Source organism: Embiotoca jacksoni, unplaced genomic scaffold (genome assembly GCF_022577435.1).
Source record: "Embiotoca jacksoni isolate LCO1_2020_lvr unplaced genomic scaffold, fEmbJac1.0.p SCAF_22, whole genome shotgun sequence".
Lineage (NCBI taxonomy): Eukaryota > Metazoa > Chordata > Actinopteri > Embiotocidae > Embiotoca > Embiotoca jacksoni.
Window position 1 is genome coordinate 6,155,116 of NW_027185363.1, and position 24,375 is coordinate 6,179,490.

General features: G+C 41.4%; 1 protein-coding gene across 1 annotated transcript in view; it reads left to right on the plus strand.

Annotated features, from left to right (window-relative positions):
• The first annotated feature begins 846 nt into the window (after positions 1-846).
• Positions 847-24,375, plus strand: part of spidr (scaffold protein involved in DNA repair) — a 29,996-nt gene continuing 6,467 nt past the window's right edge. Inside the window, exons 1-14 of the mRNA XM_069157521.1 lie at positions 847-1,043; positions 1,340-1,492; positions 1,640-1,703; positions 2,053-2,268; positions 2,650-2,786; positions 5,683-5,918; positions 6,572-6,681; positions 8,123-8,342; positions 12,611-12,815; positions 14,276-14,517; positions 19,889-20,047; positions 22,020-22,107; positions 23,829-23,969; positions 24,111-24,170. Coding sequence (XP_069013622.1) covers positions 1,029-1,043; positions 1,340-1,492; positions 1,640-1,703; positions 2,053-2,268; positions 2,650-2,786; positions 5,683-5,918; positions 6,572-6,681; positions 8,123-8,342; positions 12,611-12,815; positions 14,276-14,517; positions 19,889-20,047; positions 22,020-22,107; positions 23,829-23,969; positions 24,111-24,170 — 2,046 coding nt within the window. The 5' untranslated portion in view covers positions 847-1,028. The remainder of the gene's footprint in view (positions 1,044-1,339; positions 1,493-1,639; positions 1,704-2,052; positions 2,269-2,649; positions 2,787-5,682; positions 5,919-6,571; positions 6,682-8,122; positions 8,343-12,610; positions 12,816-14,275; positions 14,518-19,888; positions 20,048-22,019; positions 22,108-23,828; positions 23,970-24,110; positions 24,171-24,375) is intronic.

A 24,375-nucleotide genomic window follows, 5' to 3' on the forward strand; every position in this document is an offset into this window, starting at 1 on the left:
CAGACAGCTCCGTACCAGCAGGCAGTGATGGAGGAGTACTCGTACTTTGTTGCTTTGGTAAATGCACCAATACCACGGTGAAAACAACATCCTTTTACTTGAGTAAAAATAGAAAGTACTTTCAGCAAAATGAAAGTCAAGTACATTATTTTATTGGATAGATTAATATGTAAATATCATTCAATGTTGTACCCAGTGGAGTTGGAGCTCGTATTCACTATTCAATATACTGTTGGGTGGTTTAATGTGGTAATGATATATTTTTTTTTAACCTAATTATGCAGTTTGTTTTATATCGCGAAGTTTAATGTAAAAAGTATGAATAGCAGTCATACTAAAAAAGTTCAACAATCCCTTCTGAAACACAGTGGTGTAAAGTAACTGCAAGTTTGAGGAACTTGAATACTTCAATTTGATGTCCTATATAGTTTACACTTGTAAATGCTCATGCCTACTAATAACGGTGTAATATGTATAATAAAACACTCACAAAGGAGTGATTGGGAGGTCAGTGAGTACTTGTGACTTCTGATAACATTTTAGCCAGCTGTGCGCTTCTCCCACCACAGCTGTAATGCAGTAAAGTGGACGCATGCAGAAGCAGAAAATTGACCATTTCGAGCGAAGAAGCGTGTAAATACCTCAGAATTTGTACATATTAGTTGATTAAAATCAATTTACTTTCCATCCCTGCAATGAGGGCATAGTTATTTATGAGTAACTCTCACTCACGCACTCACACGCACGCGTAGAGAGGAAAAAAAAAAAAAAAAAAAAAAAGAGAGCGAGTACCCGCCTCCGGTCCACGCTCGTGAACAATCGAACACACCCCTCTTCTTGATTGAGCAAGCGCTCCCAAGTTTCGTTCCTCCTGTTAGCTTCACTTGCAAAACCGGTGAGGTTACCGGCAACCTCTCAAACATGGGTCAAAGAAATAGATGTGATAGATCATTGCACTGCGTCGCGTGAAACAACAACAACAGTAACCTAAACTTTAAAGTGTTTTTGTTTTTGTTGTTGTTGTCTCCATGTCTTCAAGAAAGGTAAGAACCCTGAATACTATAGCAAGCCAGCTAACGCTAACCTCGCTAGCTCGTTAGCTTTAACGTTGCCCCGTCCTGCTGTGCCCGCCCGCCCGCTGAGTGGAGTTTACTTGCCGGGTCCCGCGTTACCACATTGATCAGTCAGTTATTTAACATCGCAGATGCTCAATTTCCGTTTGTAGATAAGCTCCTGAAAATGATCAGAAAAAAATTTAGTCGGTGCTAACTCGGAGCAAACTTTTCGAGAAATGTTTTTCAAACGGATCCCTCTGATGTCTTTCCTTCATCTCTGGCAGCGTCAAAGGAAACCCGAGGACGCGAAGTGTGTTTTCTTTCCGGGTGACGTCGAACATGGTCTCACAAAAACCGGGAGAGAGCCGCCTTCGCTTTCATCGGTGTCGTCCGCTAAGAGCTGGGAGAAGCGTGGGGACAGTTTCTGGGACACTCCGGTGATAAAGAGCATCACGACGTGATGAACACTCAGCATCAGTCTCATTTCCATCCTCTTGTGTATTTTTTTTTTTTTTTTTTTCCCCTCGTTGCTCCATATTTTGCTGATTGCGTTGATACTTTATTTATTTTTGTTGTTGTTGCAGAGCCTCCAGTCATCAGGGAGGAAATTGTCTGCCATAAGGAAGCTGGTTCACGTTCCCGCTTTAGGTAAATATGTTGGTTCATTACTCTCCCACAGCCTGCTGGCAGTGCCTACATGTACCAGGATGCATTGCACCTGAGCTTCTGACCTCTGACCCCCCCCAAAAGGGATTGGCTTTATTTTGCCACAATTAGAACTTGAAAACTTGGTTCAGACAAGCAGTTTGAGGACATTGGCTTCACTTGACAAAAGACAAATGAAAAGATTGTCTTTTGGAACTGATACCAAAAAAAAACCAACCAAGTATTAAAAAGCATTTTTACATGCTATTGTTATCTTAAACAGCTTTAACAGAGACTTCATCTTTATTTGGCTCTGACATGATAATATCTCCTTCTCCATGCGTTTTCCCAGCGCAGAGCAGCACCCTTTGCTGTAATGAGGACCCAGTGCACATTGCGTGGAGCTCCAGTGACAATGAACAGTCTGATGATGAAACACAGAAGCAGCATCTGTCCAGAGTTGTTGCTCAGCAGCAGCAACCTCAGCATCAACCTCAGAGACCCGGGCGACTCATGGCTCGCTCTCAGTCTTACACCCGAGCGCTGCACATGCTCTGCAATGACAAAGGTAAAAAAAAAAATGTAATAGTGTTAGGTTATTTTAAGTGTGAAGTTTAGCTTATGCAAAGTTTATCTTTGTTTTTACACTTTGTTTTCTGAATGGATCAAACGAATGAGATCTAATGTGTTAAATAGTGAATTTTAGAGGTGCTGGATGTGGATTTTCTTACCTGTGGACAGATTTGGGCTGGCTGTTTCCCCCAATTTTAAGTCTTTATTCTACGTTAAGCTCGCTGTAGGTTCATATTCAGTGTACATTTATCTCTGGCCAGGAAACAAAATAGACTTATTTCTCACAAGGTTGAACTAGTCCTTTAATTCAGCTTCTTTCATTTCATAAAACTGTCTTCCTTCCCTCCTTCCTTCCCTCCTTCCTTCCTTACTTCAGGTGACCTTCCTGTCATAGACACAGACAGTGACCTGGAGGAGTCTGAGGAAGACTTTGAAAAGGACAGCGGGCAACAAATCTCAGACTGCGAGTCCTCTGATGAAAAGCCAAAGGACTTCCCTCTTAAATCTGAAGATGTGAGTGAATTATTCTTATTCTGATAACCCTTATTAGAACCGACCGCAGTGCATGGAACAGGTGTATCACGCGCAATAATCTGCAGCAGCAAAAATGCAGGTGTTTCCTCTGATGGCCGCGTTGCATTTAGAGCAGGTCCTGCTCCGTTGCATGCTGGGTCACAGTCGTGGGACACTTAATCGAATGAAGCCATAATGAATGCCATTAACTCCACCTTTGCTTTTCCTGCTGTGACATGTCAAAAGAGCTGCCTTGACAAAAGTATGTACCATAACAAGGACACATTCTGTTGTCTATGATTTATATTAAGAAACTCTAGGTGGTGCTACACACCTTCTTAAGCTCATTCTGCTAATTTAGTCCAGTGCACTCTCTCCCTCAATGTTTCTAATTAACAGTTGACTGCCAGTTCATGCTGTTATCTATGGAGTATGCAAGTATCAGTACTTTTTCTGGCGTCTAGTGAGATACTTGTCGGTTTATTGCTCACTTCCTCTGTTAAACATGATGAACTTTGTTTTCCGCTTTAGCTTTAAGCTGCATGGAAAGGCCACGTTTCAGTGTAAAATAGTTTTTATGGCACCGAGTTTTACCTGAAGTCTTCACATCTGTGTTTTTCTTTGAGTAATTTTGATTTAATTTGTTGTTGTTGTATGTGTGGTGCCACTAGGTGGCATGTTGCAGCATGTCCTGATGTCCTCATAATACCTGACAGGCTCAAACTACCACTCCACTTTTTAGATCCAGGTTATGTTCTGTCAAAGTTCACAAGCTGAGGCTGCAATAAAACACCAGCTTAATGTGAAAGCTGACGCTCAACTTATCCAAAGCGCATGTTAATACCACAGTATATGTATGCATGATATTAAACTTTTTTTACTTGAAAAATTTGTATAGTTGCATCTAAACCTCTGAAAATGTGCAAATATTAAAATGACTTTAAGTAGTGGTATTTATAGAAAAGCATCATAGAGCTGCAAAACAGAGAAAATGAATTGGCTTTTAATGAGTAACATTTGATGGATCCTGGTTCACAGATGTTGGGATTTGCTCCCTTTTTGTCTCCAATTAAAGGAAATTAAACATTTTTGAGGTTTGCAGTGTTTGTAAGCTGTTCAATGATGTCACCTCATTAGTCCTGGGAAAAATGTGATCCACAAATAATCAGCAGATTAATCAATTCATGTCACCAGTTTTCTAAACACAGTTCTAATTTTCATTAGTATTCGCGTTATCACTGTAGCCAGTCTATCGCGGACCCTCCTGCATGAGATCTGGATCGACTGTTCCTTCTCAAAAGTCATTCACCAGCAGTGTTTGTTAAAGGCAGGGCTGGCATGGAGAGAATGTACAAGGAGTGGTGAAGTTGTTGTGCTCCGGTTCAGGACCACACACACAGCATTTATTTGTTGCAGCACCCATTATATTACAGAATTGATGGTAATGTGGTTGTCCAGATAGCGGTGTATGAAAGGGTCTTTGAACAGGGTGGCTCTGTTTATAGGCGGTTATCATCTTACTATATTACTGTTCCTGCTAATTAAACTCAGGTAGTCATGCTGCAAAACATTTGATGAATGCAAGTAAGTTGTGATGAAGCTCTTAAGTCGTGAGGCTCTACGTCGAGAGGAAGCCTGGTGACAGATTAACATCACTCCTGCAGACCTTGCTGCTTCCTCTTGTCATAGTTTTAATTTGCTGCTATGAGCTCTCTTGGGGTTAAACGATATTTAAGATCAACTAGTAGGAGGTTTGTGGTCAGACGGTGACTAGAAAGAGTCGGAAGGGTCCTAGTTTCTCAAATATAGTTGCACTGAAATTTATGCGTGTGGTAGTTTTGGCAGGTTGATTCGTGCATATTAGGTAATGGAAATAGCATTTAGCCATTTAGCTCGTGGATTTATTGCATGCATCTATTAATCATTATATTTCACTTTTTCAGTTTATGACATATTAATGGAATGAAACCAGCAGAATGTATAAACCTACTTGAACTTTTTATTTTCTGCCCGGAAAGCTCTCGTACACATTGCCAATTGTAAATCAAACCGGATCTAACAGGATGCAGAGGGGGAAGATCCCAATCCAAGGCCAAGTTTACGACTGCCGATAAATGCATGGCTGACTCACTTGATGTTTGTCCTCTATATTTCTGTGTTATTGTTCTCGCTGCTGAAAGTGGGCGGGAGGAGCTGTGAAGGCGACTTTGCATTTCAAGGCCAAAGAGCATGGCCACTTCCCAGATGGAGCGTGTTGCTCGGTCCGACTGCCCCAACACGAGCGCTTCGAGGGGTCAACAACCCCCACCACATGAGAGCTAGAGCAGGACTATAAACGTGGTTTTACTACTGTTTGTTCAGGAAAACTTGCGAGTGGATGAGGCTGCGTAGAGCTGTGTACTTACAATGCTTTCAGTGCCGGGTGAAAACATTTTTGATCCCGGGCCAGGAACATAGTGTTCCTTTTTTTTCTCTGTAGCTGGTGTGACGTCTGCTGGCTCTCTGCCCAGCAGGGTCAAGTTGATTCAAATAAGAGAGCACATTGGCTGACAGAGCTGGTATGTTGGTCTTGTCTGCACATGACAGGAACTCAGGCTTCTCGTGGATTTTTCCATGAGCACTCATTCCCTCAGGTGTAATGAGCAGTGATGCAGCAAAAAAGATAGTTTTGTTACCATATCTTGTGGATTAATCAGTCTGACCACGTACCATTATCCACCCACTGCATTGTGCAGTTTATTTCGCCTTTAAGTACTCATTAATTAATCCACTAATGGTTGAAACATTTTTATGCAGTTAACATCCCCCTGAACTGCACCTCAACATGTGAATTCAATAAAGGGCTTTTTTTTTTTCCCACAGTGAATTCAATTAATAATTATTACTCTGTTCCCAGGTAACAGAGCTTGAGATCTCAGGTTATGTGTCAGATGGAGAGGATGTTGGCGGCACATCGGCTACGAGCAGATTGGACTCGGAGATCTTTCCTCTCCAAACTGCTGAGGGCAGCAAAAGGTCAGTCAGTGACTGGGTGAGATCTGCTCAGGCCATGTTGCAGACACCTCAGAAAACACTGGACATGCAGTCCAAGACTCCCGAAGACTCCGCCAAAAAGAAAAGAAAGTTGCAAAGGTTTGAACTGTGTTCTTAAAAGTTTCATTTATGGATGCACCATTTCAGTGCTGTTGTTATTTTCCCCAATACACATTCTAATACCACAACACAAGGCGTTGCTGATATTGATACAAGAGAAGTGTTCCTTTTGTCCTCATGAAACTGTTGTAGAGGTTTTACATGGGGATAAACAAAGACTAAATCTACCCTCATGAAGGTTATTATGATCAGGTTTTTTTTTTCAAGAGGTGTTGATTCAACTTTATGATCTGGCGTGTGATGCTTCTGTAGGTGGTCTACTAAAATGGAAACTGGGTGTATGTAATGTATGAAAGGCTGTTGCTTCATAATAGAAGCGAACAAAGTAACAACACATGTTGCTTGCTGCCAGGTGATAGTAAAAACTCCAGTGACAATGTTTCCGCGGCAGAACTGACAATGAAAGGGACACCTGGTGTCAAAATGTGGGTGCTAAATGTCGTTTACAATCTTCAAGCCCTCCAAATCTGACAGATGGCTATCTGTAGTCTTTGACAGCTTTGTTGGCTGCATCAGAAAATCCTTTGTTTCTCTGTGAAATAAACAACTCTGCATGTGTGTCGGTGAGGCCATGTGTGCCATGTGAGTTTATCACATTACATCATCTACCTCTGTGCGTGTGTGTTTCACAGTGGAGGTCTGGCAGAGAGGCTGAATCGGCTTCAGTGCAGGCAGAGGTCAGCTATCAGCTTCTGGAAGCATCAGTCCATCTGTGACACCTCAGCAGCAACAACCACAACAGGTGATCCATTGCCACACAAACCAGATTACATCAGGATCACGCACGCATACATCCACGAACCATCAATTGAGTTTAACGATGAACTTTGATTTTGTGAGTGGGATGACGCCCGTACGTGGGGGCCACGCTGAGGAGGTGCTGGCTGTAGGTTGAGCCCTGTGGCTCTGAACTGTGAAGTCGGTATGTAGGTGACAGGAAACTGCTTACCTAGTTCTTTTTTTGTGTATTTTTTCCTTTCCGTGGTGAACCAAACCACTTGTGTTGTCAAGTACCTCCTTATGTTAGGACACAAGCAGTGGCTTAGAGGTGACAGTTGATTGTGGAAAAAGAGAACACCCACCTGATGCAACTTAAGAGTTTCTGGTCAGCTGATGGTTTGATAAGTATAAAGAGTTAAACGCAGGGTAAAAGTGTGGCGGTTCATTCTGAAGTCTAATCAATAATTGTAATTTTTTTGGGGTTGTTGTTTTTTTTACATTGAGGAATTCTGCTTTTGTTTGTCTAAAGCTTTAAACCAGATGGCTCACATCAGGCTTATTAAAAAAAATATAAAAACGTTGGTGCGTATTTAAACTTTCTCAGGGTTTTCATTTTAATCTGTCATCCTGCTGGACACACGCTGAACCATAACAACAATGTTGCACGAGTAGACACTCGTTTATTTTTGTTGTAATAATTTTATGTGCATGGTGTGAGCATGCTTGCATTTGCACAGGTAGGAGACCTTGAATTGTTTCCTGACACATTGCTCTGCCTGCAACTTCCAAGCCAAATCATTACAGATCAGGAGGAAGACTCCAGAACTTTCTCAGTTTTGCCCCACTGCCCGGGGTTATTCGGATATTTGGACAAATGCATGTTAAAACTTAATAGCTCTCGAGTGATTTCCTATCTGATTTTCTCTTATCATTTTAAAATTCCTCCTCTGGCCACACACAGAAAAGACAATAGAGTGCATTGACTCTGCAATCTCATGCTGTGATTTTCACAATTAAATGCAATCAAGTTCACACACTTGGTTTACATTGCAGCCAAGTCGCCATTTATCTCAGTTTGATTTATAGCTGCAGAGCATTGTCATGATTTGCTCCTCTTAATTATCTCTGTGGACTTTATTGTTCAGGCCAAAAGCACAGTCAGCAATGTGGTAAGATTCCAAACATTTGTACAGTCACCCAGAGGGGCTTACTGTGTTTCATATCCAGCTCAGCCGGAGTCAGTTACAGCCTTACAGTTATGCAGCGCAAATTGTTCTGATGCTAAAAGGGAATTTACTCTCCCAGAGCAGAGTAAGTCCCACAGGGAGCAAGAGTCCCTCGGAGCATGAGTACACGCTGCACGCTGCACGCACGCACGCACGCACGCACACACACACAAAGTAACGCATGCAGAAACAGGCAAAAACACTCCACATCTGTGTTGTTGTTGCTCTGCTCTCCAGTGGACAGGACTGGCGTGCTGGTGCTGGAGGTGCTGGAGGTTCACGAGGAGTGCAGCATGCAACTGGCGCACTGCGAGCACCACCGCCCCCCCGGAGACGCCCACCAGCACAGTGACCCCGTCCCTGAGGAGAGAGCTCGTGTGTTGGTGTTATTCAACAGAGAGACAGCAGCGCAGCTGATTCCTGCACCCAGAGACATCATCCATATTTACCCACCGTGGTGAGAGGATGCATGTCACACTTTAAAGTACTGCTCCCTTCAGATGTTTTTTTTTTTTTTTTTTTTTTTTTGGCCTTTAGTGTGCAGAAAGATATGCCGAGTGTGACATAGACGACTTTGATGGTTCTATAAGAGAAAGTGTATCCGTGCATAGTTCGAACTGTAAACTTTATTTTAGAGATTTTTCCATTGGGGGGGATGGCAGAACAACCACTGCTGGGTGACAGGAAGCTGTGTTACCTGATCAGACATTTATTGAAATGAAAATCATTGAGATTATTATTTTTGTGTGTCTTGAGGGGATCTTTAAATCAAAATCATATTTAGCTTCTGGTGTGTGGATGCACAAGCAGTTGGGTTTGGGTATTTGGTGCCGTATTGTAATTACAAGGCTCTGAAATAGTGAACCAGTGAACACCAACTTTGGGAGGTAACATACATTGAATATTGGAGAAATATGTTGCAGTTCAAGAAAGCTGCAAACTATTGTGGCAATTAGATCTCCAACTTGTGTTATTTTCATTATTTACTTATCTGCTCCTAATTTTCCCAAAGCCCAAAATGGCATCCTCAAATACATGTTTTTGTCCAAACTAACAGTATGAAGCCCAAAGATATTCTGTTTACAATGATAGAAAACCCAGATGAATAAAAACTCATCACATTTGAAAAACAGCGACCAAAAAAAAAAATCACCAAACTTGACTGATTAATTTTGTGTTAATTGACTAATGCTTTAATTGTTTCAGCCATAATAGGAATAGCTAAATTTAGAGTCAGAACATGTTATCTGTATGTATCTGAAATAGCACTGGTCTTATGACTCATATTGGTCAGTGAAACCGTTTCTTAGATTTCCTTGTTTTTGATAGTTCTTTCCAAATCACCTCTTGGCCGTTGATCAAAAACTACACAGTTTTACAGGCAGTCACACAATACAAGCCTGACACAATACACGCAGGACAAAGGGTAACGAGAGCTCTCAAAATAATGCTGAGGAGGCATTCGGGAAGACGGAATACTGCACATGGATATGTACGTTACACTGTTTTAAAGTGAAAAAACGTGCTGTTCTCAGCTCACAATTGTACGCACTGAGGCCCCAGATGTGAAGAACAGTCCCTCACACGGTGGGGTGGTGGGAGGGGGTGTTTTTAGGGATTGTTTTGGAGTCGGAGCGAGGCAGCAGTTGACTCCAGCTGTTGGGAGTTTGATTTGAGTGTGCTCTGGAATATCCAGGCTGGCGGAAGCGCAGGGGCCTCCTCAGCGCTCTGACGTCACGAACAGCTCCAGGGAATGTTTCGCATTCCTCTTCCTGGCAGTAGTTAGGTCATTTCCAGCAAGCCGGGGAAAAAACACAGTGGGATTATTTTCTGGAGCATTTGGGAGTAGAGAGTGGAGGGAGCCAGAGGGCCGAGATTGAAAACACATGGTGGTTTTGAGAGTATCTCTGGCTTTAGCACCTCTCCTTCCCTGTTATATCCTATTCCTGAAATCACAGGATACAATAGAGCCCACCAAACACACCCATTCATTCTTTCAAAGAATTATTCCTCGTGTCAGCATGTGTCCTAAAATCTTTGTTTTTGTCCGTTACTTTGAAAAGTTTGCGGGGCATTTGGTTTTTATTTAAAATCAATCAATATTCTGCCTCAATAAAAAGTCCCTTACTCATAACAAAAACAGCCATAACCATGAAAAGCTGATGACAGGCTTAATGTTCTCTGAAGAGGTATTTATTCATCCGACTTATAGGACAGGCCAAAGTGTAAAAAAAAATTTTTTTTTTTAAGAATTTAGAGGCTTTAGCACGGCTTGTAAAATTCCTCTTATCAGTTTCCTGTGTGACACTCGAAGGATTAACCTCCCCCATAATTCCTGCGGCGAGTAGGTTGACTCCTCCCACCTCCCACGCCTTGTGAGTGGGCCTTTGGACTGAGCGGAAATACCTGCAGGGATTATTCACTTGCACACTGTGACGTTAGCAGACTCGGCCACTCCTTAACCCAGTTACCTGTGTGATGATGACAGCTGCCCACTCACCGGTTCACAATGGGGCCACATTGCTTGGTATGAGTGTTGCATTCGTTCAGATGAACAGTACGTTCTGCTCCGCCAAGATTCGAGTATGGCCTCTACTGATTAATGATCCCTGTAAAGATGGTGGTCTGATAAACGTCGATATAACGCTTCATCATAGCACGTGTGCTCGCTTTGGGGTTTTGTGATTGGTGAGAGAAGTCAGTGTTCGGTTTGGTAAAAATTTACTGAAGGACTTAGTCGCATCAAATAGTGAGTAAAACTACATAGTTGAAGATCATATTAGTGGATAATTCTATTATTAACTGAGCATTCATTCTTTAATGTGTAAGCAGTACTTTCATGTTATATAGCTGGTTAAAGTGGAGCGCATTATAATGATTTTAATTCCTGTCAGGTAACTTAATTATTAAATGTACTAAAATAATTTTACTTCCCACTGTCAATTTTCGAGTTTTCTCTGGAGTGGTTTATAAATAACTACTAGCACTACAAATAATGATCATTTGATTGTTTATTAACTTTTTTTTATTTACAAGTAAATAAGAGCAAGCCATTTTAAATTAAATAATAATATAAAAATGTGTACGCTTAATCCTACAACCATTCATTTATAATATGACAGAAAGAAGCTTTTCAAAGTACAGCTGGCAAATACAATACAGTATACTGTATGCACTTGATAGACAACTGTCATCATAACAGGGGATTAATGTTCAGATGAATGACCAATGATGAGTCATTAAAGTGTCTGACAGTTTGTACCGGATGTGGCAAACGCATAATATTGTTGGTATGAGTCTTGCTGGAGTACATTCAGTACAGTAACGGTGTCAGGAACTGTTCAATGCAATCCAGGACAATAACGCAGCAGTAAATAACACCTGTTTGAAGTCTCATTAAGAACGTCTCTCGAGATGGCGACAAAAAGGTTTTTTCGAAGGTGTAGTTTGTGCAGACGTTTGTTAGCCCTCGGTCTTCTTTGTAAAATATCTGTTCATTGTAATTCTAAAATAATTTTATGCTAACTAATTATTATTAGATGGACTGTTGGATTTGTTATAAGGACACAGTATTTACTCCCCCTCAGGGTGGACTAAATATTAGAAACTCACATCAGACCGCATTTCATTACCGCTAGCTGCAGCTAAACAGACACCTGTGTAGGTATCTAATAATTTGGTTTCTACATATTTTCCCAGCCTGTTTTTATTGTATGTCCAAACACATTGTATTTTCTCCCCGCTTATCTGTTTGTTTGAACTATCACCACAGGTCTGAGACGAGCTGTGGCACGTACAGCCATTCCAGTCACAGAGTGCTCTTGGCTCCGAGTCAGCAATAATCCATCATCACTCTATTATACTTGTTACATGTGGAAGAAATTAAGTCGTAATTCACACTTACCACAAACAGCACGCTGTATAATTACCTGGCTGTTAGTCAGCTTCTTTCATTCTCAGGCTCGGTGCCACTCAGGTGTGTTATTTATCTAGATAAGCAAATACTTGACCAGAAATGTTATTCTCAAATTTTTAAGGAGAAGTTCAGCATCTCCAACTTGGCACACACGGAAGACTGAACTCCAAAGTGATAATGGTAAAATGGAAGTAAAAGCATTTGAGGGTCACACGTACACACTTTTTGTTTTTGATTTGGTGTTTTTCCTCTGCAAACTTCGCAGCCTGTTTGATTGTGACGAGTTGTGTTGAAGTACTTTTCCACAGATGACATCACATTTGGAAAGTGTTTCGATCGAGCTTTGCAGAGCTGCAGCCTTTTAAGAGCCTCGATTACACGGAAAATGTATCGTTCTCATGCATCTGCTGTGTTTTTCACTTGCCTTGGAGGAGGTTCACGTATTTGAACTTGTACTTTGTGCGGGGTGGTACACACTGAACAGACCTGTGGAGGTGGCTGGTGCCTTATCTGAGTTTGACATTCAAACAGTCTCGAGCTGTCAGCCCCCCTACATTTATGCAACAGCCTATTCCATTTAATTTAAAATATGAGGTCTTTTTGCATCTGTTATCAGCGCAATCACAGCTGAAGCTGTTTATCGTTACCCAACACCTGATAGATGTTTAATTTCAGGTTGAATTCATTTCCCAAACCCAAAGCTTTCATACTCTGCAATAAGAATGGGCTGAGTCCAAAATGGCCCTCAAACAGCTGCTATATTAGAACAAGTATTGAATGTCAAACTAATGAACTTCATCTCTTTGCAGGCAAAGTCTTTCTGTAGAGGGCTTCAGCTGTCCTATTATCCTGAACACACACTTCAGCCAGAAAGTCTGCTCTGCTTCCAAACCAGCCGACATGTCCTTTACCAGAGGCCAGCTCTCTGCAGACAGGCGCATGCCTTATTATTTGGGTAAAATATTCGGACTGCTGGACTTATGCAGCACCACAGGCGGGAACAATCCCAAGCAGGTGTGTATGCTTCAGTGTCAATAGAATAAAATGCCTCGCATTTAATTCCCAATTCATACTATAATGTTTCTGGTGCTGTAAATTATAAGGCCTATAACAAACTTCACTTTGCCTTTTTAACTCACTTTTGGTTACTGTTAGAAAAATCTCATCAGTGCGGGGAAATCAGCAGAGAAGCACGTAATGACAGCACCGGTATGTTGTGTGCACAGAAGTTTGGCTACTGGCCACAAGGTTCAGCTCAGGTTTAGTCTCCTAAAAGCAAAACATTACAAGGCTTGTATCAATATTGTTTATGGTTTCATATTTATCAAATCGCAGGTGCAACTTTGCAGACAGTGTTTTTTGCCGCAGTGTTTGACAGGTTTTGCTTTTTTTATGGTAACGCCTAAAATAAATAGCTTCAGTGGAGCATCCACATACATCTCTAACATTCATAACATTTCTGCTTTAACTATATGATAGAAGATAGATTTGCACGTATGTTTGATTCCCTAAATATCTGAGCAAATATAAATAAATGACCAAATGATTCTGCCAGCTGTTGAAAAGAATTCTCAAAAAACATGGCAGTCAGTCACACCTTCCTATTTTAAAGCAGATATCTAATACAGGCTAAAGAAAACTGCCCTCACGGGAAATGTAGCTCACCGCAGTGATTTTTTTTGTTTGTTTGTTTTGTTACATAGATGCTTATCACAATGTCATGGTTTAAATTATAAATAATAATTTTGTTGTCAGTATGAGTTTACATTATGGTGTAGAGCTGGACAGTGTTAACAGTGTTAGTAGTTTAATCAATTAGTTCTTCAAAAGAAAATGGAAAATAAAGTATTTTGATGATCTTAATCTTGTCAATAAATGCCAAACATTTTAGTCCCAGTGTCTCACTTGTGAAAAAGTGTTATGCTTCTCTTTTGTTGTTTCTATCTCTTTTGTGTTTTGGACAATTGATCTGACAACTATTATGGCACCTATTTTTTTTTGCCAATTTATAGATTAGTAAATCATTTAGTGAAGAAAATGTATCAGTACGGTAACTTTAAATGTTAGACACAGCCCATACATCATACATACAGTTTAATAGAACTTATTGTATGTCTGTGGTTTCAGTGGAGTATGGAGCTGCAACTATTATCTTCATTGTTGATTAATCTGTTGATTATTTTATCAAGTATTAGATTGTTTGGTGTAAGAAAAGACAGACTATTATAAAAAGAAGAAAACAAACCCGTTACGAATTTACAAACCCAAAGAAATCCAGCAGTGATTCCTATCTGAGATGATAAAACCAGTGAAAGTTGAGCAATTGTGCTTAAAAGAAACTTGATGAATTGCCGATAAAGATACTTGCAATTTAATCTTCCAACTCATCAACTGACTGATTCATTCACTCATCTTTTCATCTTAACATCATGTTCATGAGTACTATGTCCTGTTCTGCTGTTTCCCTCTCACAGGTCGCTGCTTTGTGCAGTTTTGAGGGTTCAGGAGTTTTGAACCGTGACTGCGTCTCTCTCCTTGAAGCTATCGAAGGACTTGGCCAGGCTGGTTCCGTGGAGCAGGATGTGGAGGTGGTTGTCCAGAGAGTTTACTCCATCACCATGGCTGACCGCTCTCCTGTATCCATCCTCAAACCAAGAGTCCCCCTCGGGCCCTCCACAGCTCCTCCTCCTGCTCCTGCAGAGAAAGGCAAAACCAGGTACTGTTGGCCAGTGAGGCCTCTGGTTTGTCACTTGATGCCAAAAGACACGGGAGGGGGGGGATAAATAGTGTTTTATCTGCTGTGTATGCTCCGCTGCAACATAAATGATTCCTTTTGTCCACATTGCATGCTGGTTTCTTTGGGTCTGCGGACTTGCATGCTTCTCCTTGGTGGCACAATGTGTCCCAGTGGTCGAGCTATTGTTCACAGCGCAGCAGGCCCCACAAAGTGCTCACACTGTCTCCAGCCATATGGCATTGCTTGACAAAGGACACAAACATTTCTAATTGAATCCAGCCCCTCTGTGAGCGATTCTGGCCAATTCTCAGAAAAGACAGCATGATGTTCAGAATCTCGCGCTCCAGCAAGCCAGAGTTGAACTGGTGCCCACTCATGCTCCGTTGGGTGGAACAGGTTTGTAGCTTGATGCTCTAAAGATGACCACAAGTATATTTTATTGGGATGTAAAAGTGTCAATCCTCTTTGTTTCACCAAAAATGTACAACGGTGTGAAATTGGTCAGGTTTGTTTAAGATCTGATTTAATCGACAACTATTTTAATAATTATTATTATAGGCAGTTTTCAAAAAAATTCCCAAACAGTAGCTGCTTCCACCTTCTGAGATGTGAGAATTTGAGGCTTTTGTTTGTTATACAAGGATTGTAGACTGAATGTCTTTAGGTTTTGGAGTGTAAACTATAGCAGATGTTTCTGACAACTGTTCTGAAATTTTGTCATTTAAACAATTAACTGATAATGTCAGTGTCATAATCCACAGCATTTATCTGGAATTGGGTTGCTGAGTCAGGGGTCTGAGCAAAATAGTTTCCCATCCTTACTCGCGTCCTCTTCCGGGGGTGTCGCAAGGCGTTCCCAGGCCAGTAGGGATGTATACTGTAATCTCTATATAATCCCTGTGGTGTCCACCCAGTGTCCAAGTCACATCGTGATTCGATGCCCAAAGCACCTCGACTGGCTCCTTTTTAGTCCAAACAAATTTTTTTTAAAAAGTGAGTTATTTAAATGAATTTTACACTGTATGCATGTAAGATATTTATATGCTTCAAAGCGTTTTATTGATGCAGCTACAGCGACTGTGTTTTTGGGCTGTGAGCACTCCCATCAAGGCAGGTGACCTACAATTCAGTACTGTTCCTGAACACATCCTTTGTAGACACATATGGAGTATCAGAGCCACTGATGTGCTGCTCATGTTACACCTTCCATTCAGACATTATGACCAAACACTAAAAAGTCAAGAATGACTTTTTTTTTGGGTTTTTTGCACATAAACCGTATATTTGTGTCTGGGTCACACAGTCCCACTCTGTGCTGTCAGGCTCTTGAAGCACTCGGACTAACTTGAGTAACTCTCTCTGACAGTCAGCAGTTTCATTGACAGCAAATCATCCGTGAGGGTCGTAATTACTGGCTAATTCTCTTCCGTTTTATTTCTGGAGTAAAGATGTTATCCTCCTACAGGTCCAACTTGGCTAACAAATTTCTGACAACTCTCCATTCAAAAACAATATTTGATGTCATAAACACATAATTGGCAATACAAGACAATTCCACTTTTCCATTCCCGATTCTTAGAAAACTATGAATGCACCTCTGGTGGCCGCCATCTTAGTTTGCTCGCCATTTGACCATGATGGCTGACCTTCGGTGACACAAGTTGTACACTACAATACATGATGTTAATAGTGTCAGACACAAAAAAATAACAAATGTTTTGACAATACTAAAGACCATACACTATTGCCTGCTAGCATTTATTTGCAGTCATGTTTGTAGCCAAGTGAGAAATGAAAATTATTTTTTACTTTTAAAATATCTACGATAAACACGTATCTTTTTAGCTGTTAAATGCTCTGCTTTGTTCAGCAGTGTACTGCTTCAAACTATACCAATGAGAGCAGGGAAACCGAACCAAAATAGTAAAGTTATGGGCTTTAATAACAAAACAACGAGCTGAAAGAAGTTAGAATTATCCATAGACACAGAGACGTGATCAAACTAATATTGATCATTGCAGCCATTACGACAAGTATAAAACGGAGCTTGCTGCATTACAGAAAGGATTTTAGGTTTATTTGAGTGGTCGTATTGTAGTTAATGATTCGGTAAACGTGTCATTTGAAGCAAATCCAGGGAGTATGACCTTTAGTTGCCTGGCCCTCCCTAGTCTTGTTGTTTTTGTCCTTTGCTGAGCAATAAAAGTATTGCTTTCTCTAAGTGGAGGGGGGGGGGACTCTGTGGTCAGGGGAGGGGCAGAGCCCTGGTCAGCTGACTATCTGACTAACTAAATGAGCAGCGGTTGTAATAGGACACTATTACAACACTGCCATGCTGCTTCTGCGATTGGTAAACAAACGCCGCCCTCTGACCGGAAACACTCCTGCCCCTTCCCTCAGTTTCTGTTTAACTCAACCAGTTTCAACAGGCTCTGTTGGTAGTGAAGTGAAAGGATGGAGGTGGGTCAGAGGTTAGGAGGTGATCACGAGTTCAGAATATCTGGATGACCCTGCCTGCTCATTGTGAGCAATTGGAGGATTGTCTAAAAAGCTTAACTCTTTTTTTTTTTTTTTTTTTCATATTCATCATACATTTTATTTTCATCCTTTAACTTTGTTTTTCTAAACTATAATAAGAATCTAAAACTAAGTGGATAATGTCTCAATCCCTTTAATGTCTTCTTGTTTGAGGTTTTGGTTTGAATTGCTGCACAGAAATAACATCATTTTGGTGCATTGTGTTGTTGTAGTACTTTTCCAGGATGCATGCTTGCTCTGCGGACAGCAGGGGAGTTTACTTCGCAGCCCACTGGCCTCATTCTGTATAAAGACAAGGACAGTTTGTACGTCTCATGTTGTGTCCCCAGCCTCCATGACTCACTCCCCTGGTCAGTGTGCTTATTTGATCCTTTTGTTGTTCAGCTGCTGAGTTAACACAGAAGGGAGACAGGCCAGTATGATATTTATGCCTGAAGATGATGTTAAGTTCCCGTAAATTTGAAATAGAATAAACAAGAAGATTAACTGTTTGCAGGAAGTGAGGAGAGGCTAGCTGTTTTGAGTTTTTTTTTTTTTTTTTTTTTTTTTTTTTTTTCTGGTGGAGAAGGAACACAATGTGCTGTAGGGGTCCTGTTACAACCGTGTTTACCACTCTGCCTGCACTGATTGGTGGACAACACATAGGAAGGAATCCCGCCTGTACGCCCCCCACCAATGAGGCCTCCCTGCTGTACTCTTAATGTGTGAGTCGCTTACTCGGTGTGTTGCCAAGTAATGTGCATGCGCTGCCTGCATGCACACTCAGTGTGATCGCGCCTGTGTCTGTGTGTGTTTTTGCACAGGCTCAGTGGATCGTACTTCCTGGAAGAAAACCTGAGTTGCTGAGAATTCTGTGATCGCTCACAATAACAAATTCCTGAAACTGGCCAATGGCAGAGGATTTTTTTTTTTCTTTTCTTTTTTTGGCGCGAGGGGGGTCACTGTTTGAGGAAGTGGGGCTGTGAAATGGCTAAAAGGAGGGACTGTAGGGGGAGGCGGTTGTTTATGTCAAACTGGTACCATGACCAGTCTCATCACGCTTTTCTTTTCTGTCTGTCAGGCGCTCTATCAGATTTCACGCTGCTGTTTTTTTTCTAGTTCAAACATGCGCCACTCAAAGTGAAAGTGTATATATATCCACACCAAATATGACTCCCAACAGCTAGATTCATATTTAACGAAAGGTTTGGATATTGATTTACTGATAAAGTCTGTTATCTTTTTGTTGTTGTGAACTCCTGGTTTCTTTTAGATCACCAAGTCTTTGAGGATCACGTGCAAAATGTCACATATTATCATATTCTCATCAGGGCGTTTATCAAGCTAGAACACTGAACATTTCCTGACTTTCTCTGCTTTATATCACTCTAGATTGTGGCACAAAATTTAGTTGCGTTTGGACTGTTGGTTTATTAACACAAACAATATGCAAAGCATCTACAGACTAAATAATAAACTTGAAACCATAGTTACATATTGATCCAATATGATATGGTTGCAGGTGTTTATGACGTTCATTATGGGGCAGTAGCTTAATACTCCAGCTGTAGCACGTATGGTTTCTGTGTTTTGAAAGAATGTGAAACCGTTTGTCTTCCAGGAATTACAGTTTTCCTGCTGCATTTTCTTGTTTAACTTGACAAAGTGTACAACGTGTTGCTATGTGACTGGTCCTTCCAGTGATAAGTATCAACTATGTAAAAGGGACAGGAGGGACGGGGGGTCCGTTGACTTTGCATTGCATTTTGAACTTCTCCACTCGTGTTTGCAGCTTCATAACGCTTGAAACCTACCCAGGATTATTAGTCTCAATTTTGAATGTCAAGCACAACTTGTTTCTTAAGTCATGACCACAAATCATACATATAGAACAAACAGCTGAGAATAATCTTGGTTAAAACATTTGCTTTCGCTGCCAAAAACCATGTTAGGAATGTTATTTAGATATCTATTTCCAGGTCTCTCAAAACAAACAAGACAGACCCCACGTTTAGCAACAGAAAACATTAAACAATCAGGTGGTTGAAAACAGTCTCAAAACTTTCACAATGTCAGGGATGTGCGCTTGCATGCACATGCATGATGGACAGTCCTCCTCCCTCTTCCCCTATTTGTTTCTGTTTCCTCCTCCTCCTCCTCCTTCTCTTCTTCTTCTTCCCTGGTCACTGCTTGTCTAACCAGGGGAAATGAACTCCACTGTTTACTCTCAGGGCTGGTACAGGGCTGTGTCTGGGCTTGACTGACTGAGATACTGGAGCCTGTAGCGGTTCAGGCTCCTCGCTTGCTGGGAGCAGCAGAGTGCAGGAATACACAGCAGTTTACTGCCTCACAACTTTGTAGGCCAAAGGTCTTATCTGTCAGCGGGAGCCTGTCAAACTAGCCACTGGCTTTAACACTTACAAATGTCAGGTCTGAGCCTTCAATGTGTGTTGTTAGTGTGTCGATGAGCTTATTCTCATCAACAAAACTATTGTTTTTGTTAAAGCTAGTAAACATGGATGTAAACAATGCACAATTCAATATAGTCAAAACCATTTTACTAAAGAAGGAAGGAAATGCTTTCCCATGTGTGTTTGAGTTCATGGCCTGAAGGATACTTGCAGTGTGCTATGGTGAAAAGTCAAGTTAGTTTATTTGTCTAGCACATAAGTTAAGTGCAAGATATTCGGCCAAAACAACTTGACGCAATACATGAGCAGTGTTTAACATTAAAAACAATTAAAAGCATTGCACATAAACAGAAACCACTTTTAACAAGATTAATGAATATTATTAAAATGTTGTCTCTTTGGTATTTTGTTTGCTGTTCCAGGTTGTGTGTGCTTGTGCAGGATGGCTACGGCATGTTCAGCGTGGTCCAGTTCCACCCACTGCCCTGCAACGACGACCTCCGCCAGTACTGCCGGATGTGGGAGGGGAAGACCTGTGTGCTGAGGGGCATTAAAGTGGTGCAACGGGTCACACGAGAAAGGTGAGACACGCCGTCTCCTGTCTACCCATCTCTCCCAGATGAGGTCACTTTTCACCTGACTATTGGCACATAGCCACAGAGCACAGTTCAATGTGACCAATACCCCTTTGTGATGTGGATTTCTGCTACATAAGCGCTCGTGTTCTCTCGCCCATTTGCCCTGTGGGACAACGGCCCTGGGTAAATGCCTGCGACGTACAGAGCCTGATATGACGTGCCTGTGAAGCAGACACACGCACACACGCGCACACACACACACACACACACACACACACACACACACACACACACACACACACAAATTAGGCTTCATTGCCTCGTGCAGGGATCTCTAATATTTCCCGGCAGCACATATCCTTGAATTGCCTTTTCAAATATGAACGCCTGAATTTACAATACATCGAGAACTTTATGTTTGCAGTTGCTATGAAAATAATGATTCTGTCCTGCAAGCAACGCGACTGTGTTTACATGTAAAGTGATATGGAGGGGCATGCTCGATGTCCCTTGTGAGTTTCCATAGTTGAGATCCCAGATTAGAAGCAGTTAGAAGAACTGACGTGGGAACATTGAGAGACCGGCTGGGGGTATGTTTACATCCGTGGCATTTTCAACACCACCGCAGCTTATATTTTCCCTGGCGGTGGTCTTTGCTGAGAGTGTGATGGATGGGCCATCTTCAGTGCTTGAACTTGGCCCGTCTTATTAGGTCAAGTGGAAAAACACGTGGGTTTGGTCAAGTTAAATCCGGCGTTCATTTCTGTCCTAGAAACTGTGACTTCTAAACTTTGAAGCACATCCTAGAAATCCACACCTTTAATAAACAGAAATGTTTGCTCTTGTTGAGCATTAAGTATCAGTCTGGTAAATGTCCAGCCACAGCCAGCGGCTGGTTAGCTTAGTTTAACATAAAACTTGTGGGCCACATCTAAAATTGACGACAAGACTCCACGAAGTCAGTTCTCCCTGCCAAGAAATAGCCTGGCGTAAACTCCCCCCACCCACCCGTCCCGCGCGGCGGTAACCTCTCATTTTACACTCCAGTTTTTCATATGGATTGAACAAACAAGATAAAGCCGCTTATAAATGAGCTTTAGAGGAGCTGTTAGCCATATTTTTATGACCTTTTGACAGAGCCAGGCTTGTTTTTTTTACTATCTTAGTTTTAAGATCCCCTAACTGTCTCTCTTTGCTATAGTTTTATAGTCATTGTGACTAGTGTGTTGTTGAATGAGCCCTGTTAACTTGTCATTACTCATCCTTGCGTAGACCTCACTGGACCTGACTGGGCTGCAGAACCAGTTCCACACAAAGAGACTCTGTGATTAGAGGCTGACTAACAGGTCGTTACCCATTGACTAATATGACAGCAGCACCCACATGGATGAATAACAAACACCGACCTAAACTCAACAAGTGCTTCTCGAAAGAAAGACAGTGAATCGAGTGATTGACGTGTCACGTCACAGTTTTTCCCCTTTTATTCTTCAATCCTTACTTCTGGAATCATTTTGACGTCAATTTAACATCATAAAAGCATATAGAGTCGTGATCTTTTCCCTGTCTGTCATCACTGTGATGAACAGCGTAGCGAGAGGAGGCTAATCAAGTGTTACAACTGTGGACATGTAAAATCACTTCTAATTGGTTTTCTAAACCTTGTTATTTTTACAAAACAATGCTGTCGTGATTTGCATAAGGTGTGTGAACCGTTTTCCCACCCTTCAGTCTCAGAAAACCTGCTTGTAAAAACTGTTTCTGTGTGTCTCGGCTCTGCCAGCCCAAGCATGCTCTCCGCTAACTCGTTGACGTAAAAACAAGCTCCGTCTTAACAGATTCATGTTTCATTGGAAGTGAAACTGGCTGTGAAAACTCTCAATGTCCTCACTAAAGTCCTTTATTCACCAGTCCCCCCCCCCCTTCTCCCCTCCCATCCCCTCCTAACTCTTTCTTTTTTTTGTGTGTGTCTCAGGAGCTCCAGGCTTTTCAGCTTGATAGACAGTCTGTGGCCCCCAGCAATGCCTCTCAAAGATCATGGAAACTCACTTAGTATTCCCAGTGTAAGTTCTTCCTATAGTACAAATAATGCATCTTCCTCAGCTGTGGGCTCATAAAAGGACTTTGAGCTGAAACTGCCTGTTGTTTTCATGAGCAACTGATTTATTGATGATTGTGTGTGTGTATAAAATGTCTTCATGAAAGATGAATTCCCCAAACCCCAAAGTGATCATTCTAAATCTTGATATTTCATAGATCAATGAAATGAAATAATCTGTTCATTTGTGTGTCTTTGTTTTTAATGCCAAACATTTATTGGTTCCAGGTTGTTAATTGTGGGGGGTTTTTTTTCTGCCTTTTGTTTTATTATATTGATGTAAACTGCTGTTGGTTAAACAAGACATGTAGTTTGAAGGAGTCACATTTGGCTTTAGGATGTTCGACCAGGCTTTTTTTTTTTTTTTTTTTTTTTTAACCATTTTCTGACTGTTTTTAGACAAAAGTAAATCCAGGAACAAATTGGTTGCTGAAACCCAAAGATATACAGTTTACCGTGCCGTAAAACACAGAAGATCTGAACATTTGATCAACTGAGAAGTACTAAAACCAGGATCGATATATTGACAGGCAGATTTTATTGGCGCGTGTGTGTGTGTGTGTGTGTGTGTGTGTGTGTGTGTGTGTGTGTGTGTGTGTGTGTGTGTGTGTGTGTGTGTGTGTGACTGACCACAGATTGTTTGTCATTTTTGCACCCAAATACTCAAACACCAAGTTACACACGTGCTTGCTGATTATTTTTCTGTCGACTAATTAATCAATCCACTGATCTTTTCAACAGGAACGGAAATCCATTCATTTGAATGGGGACTGTTGTTTTTGCCTGATAATCGCACTGATTTTCCTTTTTTTGTTTCACTTCTTTCACTCAGCTTTGTGCTCATGGCATTCGATTCCTACATGTTTAGTTTACAATCAGCAGCGACTGACGTGTTCATCCTGCTGACGGTATTTCCAGCCAACATGGGGGCTGTGGTCATGGTTGCTTGGAAAGGTTCATGTTTTTCAGGGAAATCAAAGGCATTTCAGAGTAGTTTATTTCTGTAAACAACAACAACAATTTGTTTAATCGGTGTTTATCTCATCCACGGTTGTAGGCGTTTGTAGGAAATTCTGTGAAAGATAAATTTCCCGTTCTTGAGCCCACCTGTGAAGTTTAATATTTCTCCACCAGGCGGAAACAGACATTAATGAGCCAAACATCAGACCCCCTTAAATCAATAATCAAATCTGGGGTGTGGTTGGTGGTTCAGATGTCTGGAACATTGTTTCAAGCTGCAGTTGCAATAACTTCCAGCCCTTTTTCTGTCTTTTCTTTTTTTTTTTAACATTGAAGTAGAAATGTACCTCTGTGAAATTATTTTAAAGGGCTTAAAAGTTAGCTGGCCTTCAGAAGTCAACACATTGCAACTTAACAAAACAGAAGTAAATGTCGAAAACATCTGTTGAATGTGCAGCATTTAGAGAAAAAAAACACTGCAGAGAAATGAAACAAGAAAATAAGAGAAATTCACTACATACTGTATGTATATTGAGCAGGATGCAATAAATTTAAGAGGAACATTTTCATTTATTTTCTGTGGTTGCATCGTGTGGAGCTCTTTCGGGTCAAATATTGACAAGTCTGTAAAGATCTGAGGAAAAGTAACCTAGTGACCAAGCAGATTGATGTAAATTTAGGCACGAGGTAAATGATCTTGAACTCGGACGTGTCCTGTATTTGCAGGAGAGCAGAGCTCCGGGTGCAGCTCCGAGTTTCTGCTACCTGCTGTCAGGTCAGCCGAGTTCAGTTAAGCCCACCGAGAGTCAAACTGCATCCCCGCTGTACCTTCACCCCACCAAACACACCTTACGAGACATACTGCAGGTGAGCAGCTTCTCACAGCACACACACACACACACACACACACACACACACACACACACACGGGAATTTGCTGCAGTTTGAGATAACGTATCAACAGCGGGTCTATTTTGAACCCTTTTTTTTTTTCTTTTTCTTTTTCAGAACAAAGCGAAAACCTGTCGCTGCAGTTTTGTCGCCACCGTTTTGCACAAGAGAATGCAGGTACTTCTGTCTTTATGCTCACACCGCGTAAAGACTGATTTCATTTGACTGTAGTTAAAGTGCAGAGTAAGCACTGTCTCCTCCCCAGTCATCCTGTGGAGATCATTTGAACTAACAAACTGATAAGCCCGCGCTCTGACGTACACTGCAGCGCTCATATCGGCCTGTGTGTGACAATCTGTGTGAGGTCCATTGATTGGTGAGA